Source organism: Apteryx mantelli, chromosome 1, assembly GCF_036417845.1.
Source record: "Apteryx mantelli isolate bAptMan1 chromosome 1, bAptMan1.hap1, whole genome shotgun sequence".
NCBI lineage: Eukaryota > Metazoa > Chordata > Aves > Apterygiformes > Apterygidae > Apteryx > Apteryx mantelli.
The window spans coordinates 222,684,348-222,696,889 of NC_089978.1; the positions used below are offsets into that span (position 1 = coordinate 222,684,348).

At 63.2% G+C, this 12,542-nt stretch overlaps 1 protein-coding gene across 12 annotated transcripts in view; it reads right to left on the reverse strand.

Moving 5' to 3' along the window:
* The window catches only part of SHANK3 (SH3 and multiple ankyrin repeat domains 3), a 376,011-nt gene extending 363,946 nt beyond the window's left edge, over positions 1–12,065 (reverse strand). For all 12 annotated transcript variants that reach the window (XR_010887770.1, XR_010887771.1, XR_010887772.1 and 9 more), the window contains exon 1: positions 11,817–12,065. Coding sequence is in view for 9 of the 12 variants with exons in the window: in XM_067317628.1 (XP_067173729.1) it covers positions 11,817–12,065 (249 nt within the window). In the remaining 3 variants the exon portion in view is untranslated. The remainder of the gene's footprint in view (positions 1–11,816) is intronic.
* Positions 12,066–12,542: the final 477 nt, after the last annotated feature.

Here is a 12,542-nt window from a genome sequence, read left to right on the forward strand (position 1 = left end):
GCCACGCTGCCGTCCCACGGCAAGGCCATCGCGGCGGCGATGCGAGTCCTGCTTTCCTCGCCTTCTCCTTCTCGTCGGGCTCCCACTCCCTCTCCGGGGGCACAGCGCTGCTTTATTTGAACACGGCTGTCAGCAAAACAGTCAGCTGCACAGACCAGCTCCCAGTCCTCCCTCAACATCAAGGAGACCACAGGCAGCGGCTTTCCTGCGAGGCCGCAGGACGGAGCAAAATGTGCTCCCCTGCCCTGCAGGGGAAAGGGTGATGTCCTTTTTGGTGAAGAAAGGCCTCTTTATTCTTTGACTTAAAAATGACCTGGAAGAAGATACAACACCACAAGAACCTGAATTTTGTGCTCTTTATTCCTGCTTTGTGATAGCAAATAAGGACCTAAATAGAGTACGGTGTGGGTGGGTGTATATTTAAATAGCTAATTAGCACATGGCTAGGTTTTATCCACTCTGTCAGGAGCTCAAAATACGTATCTCTGGTGCTGGTAGCTTCAAGGTCCACTTAGACATCTGGACTAACACTAACCATTTTTTTGGCTGTGTCAGCTTCACCCTGGATCTGTCCCATATCATTGGGGCAGCACAAATGTTAACTCTGCACAGGGCAGGAACGAGCAGCCGCAGTTTCTGCTAGTGGCAATGCCTGTTAACACCGTTTTAAACGAGATCCATCTGGAACATGATCCAGAAGACACAGAAAGCCTTTCCCCACTCTGGATGCAGTCTGCAGACACGTCAAGCTAGCGCAGCTGCTGAAAAGGGCACGTCCTCCCTCAGCTCCACTGGTGCACACCAAACAGTGACCTGGCACAGGGAGCTGCTGCAAGCTAAAGCTAATGGGGGGAAAAACGTTATTTTAACCTGCAGTCACTCCTTAGTCTGGTTTTAACATGATTTAAAAGGGAAAAGAAAATCAGTTGTCAGCACACAATGGAGAAGAAAAGCCCTTGGAAATCTCCAGGAGGAAGTCTCATCAACTGAACATTTCTGCTCCTCTAGATCTTTCTGAGCTGTTTCAATGAGCTCCAGCTCTCTGATAGCAGCTTCCTAAGTACCACTCATCTGCAAGAGGCTCTTATCGCTCTGTATACATTTTTTATGCAACGTGCTGAGCTGTGATTCCTTGGAACAAGTTTTCCCTTCTTTCAGTGAAAAAAGTAAATAGCAAATTTGTGTCTCGTTGCTCACTAAATTATAACCATGGTGGCCTTGGCCATGCAGAAGGAAGCCAGTACTGCCCACCACCTACAGCAGAAAGTGTTTCCCATGGGATACATCCCAGGTTTGGTCAGAAATTGGTCAGAAAAAGCCAGGATTTCAATGCCTTACAGTCCCCTGCACACACGACAGACTGATGGGATTTAGATGACTGCTGGAGGCACTTTTGCTCTCTCCTAGTTTATTTCTATATTACTCCTTTTTCCCACCAGTGGGGCCCAAGGAGAAACTGAGACCTGATTCCAAAGCACTCCAGCTGCAAGACTTTGGAAACCCAATTTTCAAATGTGCTTTAACAATATGGGGCTGCGATTCAAAGCCATTTCAGGGAAACAAACCTTGGCTTGTCCATGTCTCCGTCACCTTAAAAGATGGGTTATAACCTCCTAAATCTTGTTTTGGATAACTTCATCCCGGACCTCCACCACGCTCTCCCACAGAGCAACGCAGAGGGCCAAAGCCGAGCTGAAACGGCTCTGCCGGGAGGACGAGCAGCCACAGGCTGAACGCAGGAGCGGGCAGAGGCGAAGCAGACGTTGCCCCAGCGTTAGGGAGCATCCTGGTGGCCTTGCGCATCGTCTCCCTTTGCTTCTGCCCACTCTTCAACACCCTCCCAGTGCGAGGGCCAAGACCAGCGCTCACCAGCGACTCGCGCAGACTGGCGTTAAAAGAGGAAGCTGTTTCTAGGTTATCGAACTCCAAGTAAATTACTATTTTAGGAGCGACTACGGAGCACAGCAGCCCAAACTGCCAGAACAAATCAACCCCCTGCCCTACAGCTACCGTATGAAACGGGTCAGCGGAGCGAAACGCTCACCCCACGCCGGCAGCGGTGCAGTGGGTCTCCGCGCCGGACACGGCCGCTCCGCTGGCGGAGCCGCAGCTCTCACCGGCATGGCCCGAGGGGAGCAGCCGGAGCCCGCGGAGCTGCTGGCGACCGACCCCGCGGCTCAGGCTCCCGGCGCCCCACCGCCGGCACGCACCGGTCCCCGGCAGGGCGCCCCGCTCTCCCGGCGGGACGGCAGCGGGGCCCAAACCCCCGGGGCCAGAGCGGGCGTTTGCCAGCCTCGCCTGCCTGCAGGCGTTCGCCGAGCGCGGAGCGCGATCGCTCTGCCCCCTCGTGAGCACGGCACCGTGCAGCCTTTAATTACACAACCACACATCGTTGCTCAAAGACTATGCCGCCGACCAGGCGGTTTTTCTTCCTCCCGTGATCCAACAGCAGCGTCTCCTATTTTGCTGTTACGCTTTTCGAGCAGGGATTTGGCGAGCAGGAATTCTGCGCAGCTGAGTTAATTCATATCACAGTGCGCACCGGGCAGATCTTCCCAAAGTCTGCATTTAACCGTTTCTGCACCAGTGGTAGGAGAGCCTGGTGAGGAGCCGGGAGTCCCCGGGGAGCGCAGTACTGCCCCAGGCCTCCGCCACCCCTCATCCAGGGACCCTTTCGTTTTCTGCCAACACCTGAACCCACCCGGGGAGCAAAATGGGTTTGGGACAGCAACTTACACGGCTCATACATGCCAGCAGATTTTCACTATGATTTCTACTTTTGGAATTTTATCCCACAACAATTTTTAAGTATAGCTTCAGTCATGCTTTTCATATCAATTCCTTCCATGATCCCAGCGTTTCTGTCCATTGGGGTATCCACCGTCGGCACCATGTTACTTAGCCCACGGCACGTGCACAGCTGTGCAGAACGCAGCTCCCCATAGCTGCGGGAAAGCAACCAGGGTGAGGGACTGCACCTTGTCCAGGAGGCCCCTTGTCGCAGGCTGCGGGCAGGTTTGCTGCGGTGCCTGCCGGCGCCGTGCCGCAGCAGTCCCCCGGAGCTAGCTTTCAGGGAACTCCTCCGAGTGTCTGCAGCTACCAAGCCAGCGCAGGCTAAACCAGCTGCACCTTTTCACACGCTTTTTCCATCATTCAAGTCGATCCTGTGTCATGGGCTTTCATGAGGGGACAGATTCTGGCTCAGAAGAAATGGGCCCAGTGGCATTTCCTACACCCCGCTGTCTTTTCTCTGCTTTCATCTTAAGGAGACATAACACAGCAGCAGGTAGCAAATTTTACAGAAAGGGCATTTTATTTACAGACACAACAACTCTCCTTTTGCAAAACCCCCAGTCAGTAGGAGGGTCCCTCATTGCATGGCTCCTCCCCAGCGCCCAGAGCCGTGCCGGCATGGACGCCTGCAGCCCACGCACCCTGCACGCACTGCACCATGCAGCCTGCACAGGTGCCTGCAGCCCACGCACCCTGCACACACTGCACCACGCAGCCTGCACAGGTGCCTGCAGCCCACGCACCCTGCACGCACTGCACCACGCAGCCTGCACAGGTGCCTGCAGCCCACACACCCTGCACACACTGCACCACGCAGCCTGCACAGACGCCTGCAGCCCACGCGCCCTGCACGCACTGCACCACGCAGCCTGCACGGGTGCCTGCAGCCCACGCGCCCTGCACGCACTGCACCACGCAGCCTGCACGGGTGCCTGCAGCCCACGCGCCCTGCACGCACTGCACCACGCAGCCTGCACAGGCGCCTGCAGCCCACGCGCCCTGCACGCACTGCACCACGCAGCCTGCACAGGCGCCTGCAGCCCACGCGCCCTGCACGCACTGCACCACGCAGCCTGCACAGGCGCCTGCAGCCCACGCGCCCTGCACGCACTGCACCACGCAGCCTGCACAGGCGCCTGCAGCCCACGCGCCCTGCACGCACTGCACCACGCAGCCTGCACAGGCGCCTGCAGCCCACGCGCCCTGCACGCACTGCACCACGCCATCTGCACGGGCGCCTGCAGCCCACGCGCCCTGCACGCACTGCACCACGCCATCTGCACGGGCAGAACCATGCTGCCGCCAGCAGCAGCTCCCTGAGCCGCTGCTCACAGCCCGCCCAGCACCGCCCAGCGCACCTCGCCGGGCTGCAGCGACGCATCCTCGGTGCCATTTGCTGGGTGGACTGTTGCTGCTCTCACAGGCTCACCGCACGGTGAATCTGAACCAAATCCCGACCGAACGGCCCACAACACCATTTCTTGGCAGCCTTCCTTCCCACCATCAGTTCTGGCTAAGCAGAAGTTCAGGAAAACTTTGCCTCTCTCTCTTTCATAATAAGAAAGTTTATTTCTCAGTTTCCTTTGGCTAAAAAAAAAAAAAGAATCAAAGCTTTGTGCACTGGTTTTCAGGCTTCGTTCATTTGCGTTAAGGAGGTAACAAGCCAGGAAATATTATCCTGAAGTATCAGGTGACAGAAAAGAGGGACCAGGGCAGAACCTCTTCTGTAGCCGCAGAGGGAAATGAGCAACTGACAGCGAAGGGAAGCCCTGGCCTCAGCAGACACCTCAACCAGCCTCTTATAAACGGAGCTGGGCAATCCAGTGCCTCCAAGACCACTGTCCGTCCCGAACGTGGGACGTTTTCCCCTGCAGGTCCCAGACACGTCATCAAAACCCTGAGAGAGGGAGGAACCTTCCCACTGGACAAAGGCAGGTCCAGGAAAGACATCTCGAAACCTGCAGCCCAGACACCCACAGGACATCCTTCCACGGGATGAGGCTGCTTGAGCAGCTCCCAAGCTTTCCCGGCTGCAATGCCAGCTACGGGACCATGCTTCAGCCTGATCCCCATCACAGGCGAAACTGAATTCTCCTCAGGTTTGCAAATCCATCCTACCTACCACAACACTGGTAGTTTGGAAACTGATGATCTAGCCTGAAACGGCCAAGGTCTGTCGCCACCAGGACGGCATCCAAACAGTCCTGCCCAGAGGGACCGAGAGTCCCCGCTCGGCACTGGCCGAGCTGCCCCGGTGCCGCCCCGTGTCCGCAGGCGCTGGCGAGGAGGAGCAGAGGCCACGTTCCCGGCAAGGCTCCTCAGAGCTGCAGCACAGCCACGCTCGCACGCTGCCCCGGAGCCGGACCGGGACAGTCCCTGTCCCTGCAACGGGGAAGGTCCTTCCCGCAAGCCCTACGGCGGCGGTCCAGCGCCCCGCTTCCTTGGCGCGGCCCAGACAGCCGCAGCTCCCGAGAGGCAGCATCAGAAGAAACACAGCCGTGGTTCAGCGTCTCTCCCACACAAACGGCTTTTTGTCTCTCGTCCCAAATTAGCATCCGCCCCTCAAAGGGACTGTTTGCTCTCGATATCGCTCTCTTCCCCTTCACCGGAGCATTAATCATCCTCGCTACCTGCTCCCCAGCATGATGTTTCTTGCCGACTGGGGTTTGGAGACCTGGCTCGTGAGCCATCTCCTTCTGCCTGTGGCTCTCGCTGCCCTTTCAGCGACTTCAGCCACCCGGACAGACGGCCTCGCGTCTGCCAGCCACACAGCCGATTTGCTCCCCAACTCGCGCAGCTCCACACCGAGCCCGGTGGTGCCACCCTCCACGCTGAGCATGCACCGTCCCTGCTCACAGCCTTGGTGGCACCCCCAGCCCCACCGGCCTTCCTCCCCCGGGCGCAGGGGGACAGATGCAGCCTCCCGCCATGGCACCAGCCATTGACGCCACCTGCCTTGTCTTCACGCCACCGGCGAGGGGCATCTCGGAGACCAGCCACCCCATTTGCAGCCACCATCCCCCAAACCCCATGTCCAGGTGCATGGCAGACCGGCAACGTCTGCAGTGCAAGGAGGAGGAGCAGCAGGAGCCCGGAGTCCCATCACAGCAGACCCTGTGTGCTGGTGCGAGGGAAGACCACCCCCTGCAAAGCCTCCGCAAGAGCGAACCCCTCGGTACGGCAAACAGGGCGACCGCGGGAGCCGGCATCAAAACGCTTGCTTCTTCCAGGCGCTCCGATGCTCCTTGGAGGCCTCTTGTCAACACAAACCAGCACAACGCTTTCAAGCCATCAGCACAGCCCTCCCAACCCCAGCCGCTCTCAGGACGAGGAGAGGGGAGTGGGACAAGACGGAGCCGCAGCAAGCAGCAAGCAGAAGGAAAGTGAGTCTCTCGTAGCACTGCTGTTGGCTCAGCATTTCCCGGGCGCGCTCAGGAGGCAAAGCCTCCCCGTCCCAGCAGTGAAACAAACTCAGAAATCGTAAGGGAACACCAGAAAGCGGCAGAGCTGGGAAAGCCTTTTCCACGGCACCGTCCTGGGGAGGGAGACAAGCTTTCCGCAGCCCCTCAGTGCAGCCCCCCAGCAGCCCAGCTGCGCTGCAAGCTTTTGGCCGTGCTTTGCATCCCCTCTGCCTGCAACGGGGCAGGCACTAGGCAGAGGCAAAGGATGTTAACAGCTCGTGAGCCCACAGCCCAGAGTGGGGAATACCGGAATAATCCTCCTCATCCTTCATCCTCACGGTCTGGGCGACAGCAGGGATCTGGTAGGGATGCTGCAGCTCCTGACCATGGTCCCCCCAGCACGGAAGCGGCTTGTCCCGCACGTGCCAAGCGCTGCTGCCTCCCACACCGCCAGCCCCTGCCCCTGCCCGGGGCCACCCGCTCCCCCGTCACCCCTCTCCCCGCCACGCTGCCTTCGGGAACGGTGCCACTCCCCGGGGCAACTCTGCCCTTCGGAAAGGAGGGCCGCCTGCATCCCCGTCAGTCAGGTCGCCGAGGGGAACTGAGCCTGCTTGCGGCCCCTGCAGAGCTCTTCGCCTACATGGCGGCAAATGCCACCAGCCACTTCTGCGCTGCGAGAAGGGGAATTTCCTTTGGTTAGACTAAAATGTGCTTCCTTCCCATCCCAGCACACCCCTCCCCGGTTTCTGTGTTGCAGGAGAGCCTGTCCCTCTGCCACCTCTCCACCTACCTCTCCACATTAGCATGTGTCTGTACAGAGGAGGAGAACACTTTGCAAAAATGTCATGTTCTTTGTGTGCTGCAGGTTCCATTTTTCATGCTGTTTATATGGGGGTAGGGCAGCTTAATCCCTTTTTCGTGAGCTCAGAGTTGGTGCAGGCTGCTCGACTACTTAAGCTGAAGTGCTGGCCCATCATTAGGATGTAAACAGGGAACTGTCTGAAGAGACTGCCTTTTCAGAGACAAGGTCACAACCCCAGGTGCAGATTTGCCCCTAACAATGGAAATCACTAAGGGCGAATTCAAAGGCTTTCAGCCGAACAAAGGTAGTAAAACAGGGTGGCAAAGGAACCTAAAAGAGGCTCGGAGACGACTCCAAGCGTGCTGGGAGGCTTGACTTGAAGAGTCAGCTACTTCACAAAGTCTAAAAACCCACCTGGGGGCTCTAAATCTGACAGGAGACATAAATTTAAATAAACTGAACTCTGGCCAGCTGAAGACCTGATCTCTGAAACACTGATAACTAATAAAATCCAACCTGTTCTTGAAAAGCTACTTGTTCACCCTGTGCCTGAAGACGCCACAGGGAGACGAATCCCCATCTTAAAGCAGAGCTTGCTGGAGCAAAGCCCGTCGCCCATCAGCAGGGTGACGCGGCTGCCACACCAGGTGCCCGGCACTGCAGAGACTTAGTGAGGTTCCAAGCGCAGGAGCTGAAGCACGTGGCAATGTCTTCTCGTGATCAGAAAACACCAGGAGAGCCACGGACGCCAGCACCCCCGAGGACACCGTGCAGGAGGAGGTGGGCAGGTGGGGACTGGCCTGACCCTGGGGCACCAGCCGGGCTCTCCGCCGGTGACGCGGGCTCGGGGGAACAACAGCCCGACAGCAGCTCTGAAATGCAAAGGCTCGGCCCGGCCCGGGGAAAAGGGTCTGAGCAGCAAGAGACCCTGCCAGGACACGGGTGCCTCCTGGCCCAAGAGACCGTGTGCTGCAGCTCTCCTGCGTCCCGTGCTCTGCTGAGCCACCCCCAGGTCAGCGACTCCGGGAAGGACAGCCAGGCTCTGGCCTGCCAGGTGCCGGCACAACGCCAAGGAACTGCAGGGAGCAGCAGGACCCATGCAGGCCAGGAGCTGGGGCGGTGACGAGGGTCTAGGAGCCCTGTGGCCCTCCAGCAGAGTAAGGCCGAGGAGCCCAGCGCCCTGTAAGAGGGGAGGAGGGGGCAGAGAATGCACACAGCTCTGGAGCACCTTCCCACGAGCTTCTCCAAGACACAGCAAACATCCTCGGACACGTCCCAGAGCCCAGAGCGCCCCACGGAGGAGATGGGAGCGTGAGGGCAAGCACAGCAGTGGCAGATGGGACAGGCTTGATCTCTTGTTCTCCCTTTGCCCCCTTTCGCCCTGGATAAGCCCTCGTCTGCTTGGACGGCGCTCTGCAGACAGGGACCAAGCCTGGGTGCCCAGAGCGCAGAGGACGAGCACCGCGAGCACCCAGAGCAGAGAGCTAACGCACAGGGGTGATCTGCAGGGAGCCCAGGGAAGTGCCGGGACGCTTACAGGACGCTACGCAGCTTTTAGGGATGCATACTGTTAAGCCAGCCAGGGCTTCCCTGCCTCTTTTCCTTCAAGTGAAGGTGTCTCAGGTAGCACACAAGAGGAGCCTGCAAAACAGGCAGCTGCTATTTGGGAAGTCAGCCTTACCCGAGCCGCAAATACAACAGCCCTCTGCAGGCACTGCCTTGGTCTGCAGGAAAGGGACGCTCCCGAAACTGGGAGCCTGCAGGCTCCCGGCCCAAATCTCCTCTCCCCTGCCCTCACAGCAAGTGCCACCGCTGCTCTGCCTGCCAGGGCAGTGTGGGTGCCCCAGCACAGCCTCTGCCACGTGTATCCCGTGAAATCCAGTGCTCGCCACCCCGGGAAGTGCAGCCCTGCGGCTGGCAGGTGCAGCAGCCCCCACGCCGCCAGGCCCGGGCTGGTCCCGGCAGCCCCGTGCTTGCTCGAGCGCTGCGTGCGTGACCGAGCTCCCGCTGCTCCCGCTGCAAAGCCAGAGCCCTGAGCTGAGACTGCAGCGGACTCCTTCGCGCGTTCACCAGGCGCGCGGCGCGCAGGCTGAGCCTGCCAGCGTGCCAGCGCCGCGGTGCTCTTATCAGCACCCAGCAGCCCTGCCCCGCGTTCCCAGTGCTCCGCAGCGCGTTTCTCCGAGTGCATGAGACCCTGCCTGCCCGTAACGGCTCGGCCTCCCCCGCGGGGAGCGACGCCACCGGCCTGAGGTCCCAACGAGCCAGGCAGCTCGCAGGCCTCCCGGCACGCCTGGGGTTTACACATACCACAGGGCGGTTTACAGCATACCATCGCATTTACCACAGGCTTCCTCCGACGGCCACGCACATTCCCAGAACAAGCTAAGACAGACATGGGAGACGTGGAGCAGGGCCCAGGGAGCAGCAGAGAGGGAGGTGGATACCATGGCAATGCGCAGAGCAGCTGCACTCCCTGACGGTCCTCAGGCCCTGCACCGAACCGCATCGCACGACGGGATCTGGGGTAAGGACTAGCAGCGGGCCACGACCCAGACCTGCGCATCGGCTCGGGCATGGGTGGGCACAGAGATGGCAGAGGAGGAGCTGATGCTCTGGCGCTAACACCGAAGGGAAAAAGCAGACACCCTGTACAAGAGCCCGGCTCGCAACCGCGGCACAGGCTGCAGCAGGCCTGGCTGGGCAAGAGCAAGTGGGTCCAAAGCCCTTCCCGCAGCGCAAGGTCAGTCCTCATTAGTGCAGCGCATCTGCCGGTTCGATTCTTCGACAGCAACGGCAGCGCTGCCTCTGCTGCTCCTCGCAGCGCTTGCCAGCTGAGCCTGCAGAGCCAGCGCCTCCGAGCGTGCCAGCGCCTCCTTCCCGAGCTCTGCCCAACGCCTCCGTCCTCTAGCAAGCTCTCCGGCCCCAGCAGCCGCCCCTCAGTCGCTGAGCCAGGACCCTCACGCCGCTTTCCCAAAAGAGCCCTCTTTCCCCAGCGGCCAGGAGGGCTCACCCCGAGCTCCTCCACCCCTCATGCCCAAGGGGCACCTGCTCCTCCTGCCTGCGGAGCCGCGTCCCCGGGCACAGGCGCTCCCCGCGCCCCGCAGCCCGCGCTTCCCCACGCAAGCCGTCGCTCCCGACGCCCCACTCCTGGTGAGCGCTCTCTTCACTAGGGCCGCAGCTACCTCACCCTTAACCAAACTTTTTCCCCCCATCTTGCCTCAAAAACACCTATCTCCAAACCGCCCCGTGAGCCTCATCCCCAGCTCGGTCACCAGACAGCCTTCCCACGCTGACCACCTCGGTCCCCAGGCTCTCGCTCCCCACCCCAAGCACAGCTACCCGGGCGAGCACTTCCCCTGCGCTGAGCACGTCGGTCCCGCGTCTCGTGGGGCCTTGTTGCGTCACGCAAAAGCCACTTGCACCTTATGGCCTGTCCCAGCTAGCCCCGTGCAGATAACGGGTCCCAGCGTAACAGCCCACGCCACAGGGACACCGCGTCCTGGCACAACCTGCCACCTCTGAAACACCGTGAGGTCCCGCAGCCCCCTAGGATAACCATCCCACCGCTCCCGGCACACCCTGCGGAGCTACAACACCCCGCTACAGCACATGGCTGCACCATGCAGCCACACCGTACCCCCCGGGGGTACACCGTGCCCTGCCGCAACACCCGCTGTCTCAGAGCCCGACAGACCCACCGTGCCACCCTGGTTTCACTGACACCCGCTGCCCCTCCGTGCCACGCACATGCGCAGCCCCCATGTCACAGCCGCCGGGCCGACACGCCACGACGCACGGTGCCAGCTGCGTCACACCTCGACTCCCCGCCGGCGACACCTGCGTCTCGTGCCTCTGTGGCTGTGGCACCGTGGCCCCGGGCGCGCTGTGCCTCCGCTCGGCACGGCTGCCTGCCCAGCGCACGCTGCAACCCGCCGCGCGCCACCGCGGCCCGACGCTGCAAAGCCGCAGGTGTCACATCTGCACCGCGCACACCCCTGCCTGCACCCCTGCCTGCACCCCTGCCTGCACCCCTGCCCGCACCCCTGCCCGGTCCCGCTTGTCCGCTCCACCGTCACCGGCTCTGCCGCCGCGCTGCGGCCCCGCTCCCGCCGCCCTGCCCAGCCGGTGCCGGAGCCCCCGGGCCGCTCCCAGGCGCGGTGCCGCCGCGCTCGGGGCAGGCGCTGCCGGTCCCGGTCCCGGGCCGGCGCCCGGCGGGAGGAGCGGCGGGAGCGGAGCGCTCGGCGGGGCTGCCCGGGCCGCTCCACCCGCCTCCTCCCCGGCTCTGCGGGGCGCCGGGAACGGCGGCGCCGGGGCGGCCGGGAACCGGGAGCGGGAGCCGGGAACCGGGTAGCGGGGGGCCGGAGACCGGGAGCCGGGAACCGGGGAGCGGGGGACCGGGAACCGGGGAGCCGGGAACCGGGGGGCCGGGGAGCCGGGAGCTGGGAGCGGGAACCGGGGGGCCAGGAGCGGGAACCGGGGAGCGGGGGGCCGGGAACCGGGGAGCGGGGGGCCGGGAACCGGGGAGTGGGAGCTGGGAGCCGGGAGCGGGGGGCCGGGGAGCCGGGAGCGGGAACCGGGAGCGGGAACCGGGAGCCGTCCTGTCGGTCCGGCCGCTCCCGCCCGCCGGCGGTGCGAAGTTTGCCCGGGCGGTGGCAGCCCGGCGGCGGCCCCGGGGACGAGGAGGGAGCTGCTCCGGGAGCCGGGCCGGGCCGGGGGACGAGGCGGGGGGCGGCCGGGGCCGGGGCCGGGGTGCGGGTCGGGGGCCCGGGTGCGGGTCGGGGCCGGGGCCGGGGGCCGGGGGCCGGGGCGCGGGCGCTCACCGTCTGCTGGAGGTCGGGGATGCCGATGCGGACGACGATGGCGCCGGGCGCGGGCTCCTCCATGCGCGCCGGGGCCGCCAGCTTGGGCGAGCGGGGCCCGCCGGGGGCCCGGGCCGGGTCGCGCCGCGTCTCTTCGCGCAGGCCGGTGCCCGGCTCCCCGGCGGCGGCGGCGGCGCGGGGCTGACGCTCGGGCGGCGGCTCGGGCGGCTCGGGGCTCTCATGCTTGCTGCCGGCGGGGCTCAGAGGCATGCTCCGTGCGGCGCGGCGGGGCGGCCCGGCGCCGGCACCGCCACCGCCACCGCCACCGCCACCGGGGGCCGCGCTCACAGCCCGCGCGGGGGCCCTGCGGGAGACACGCCGTGAGCGCGGCCGCCGGCACCTCGGGCACCCCGGGCACCGCCGCCCCCTCCCCCCCCCCCCCCGCGGGGCTCCCCCTCTCCCCGGGGACCGCCCCCCCTCCCCCCCCCCCGCGGGGCTCCCCCTCTCCCCGGGCACCGCCCCCCCTCCCCCCCCCCCGCGGGGCTCCCCCTCTCCCCGGGGACCGCCCCCCCTCCCCCCGCGGGGTTCCCCATCTTCCCGGGAGCCCCTACCCCACGCAGGGACCTCGCAGGGACACCCCCCCCACGCAGGGACACCCCCCACCCCACCCCCCACACGCTCCTTACGGGCACCCCACGGCAGGGACCGTGTAGGGGACCCACAGAGGCACCCACCCCACATGGGACC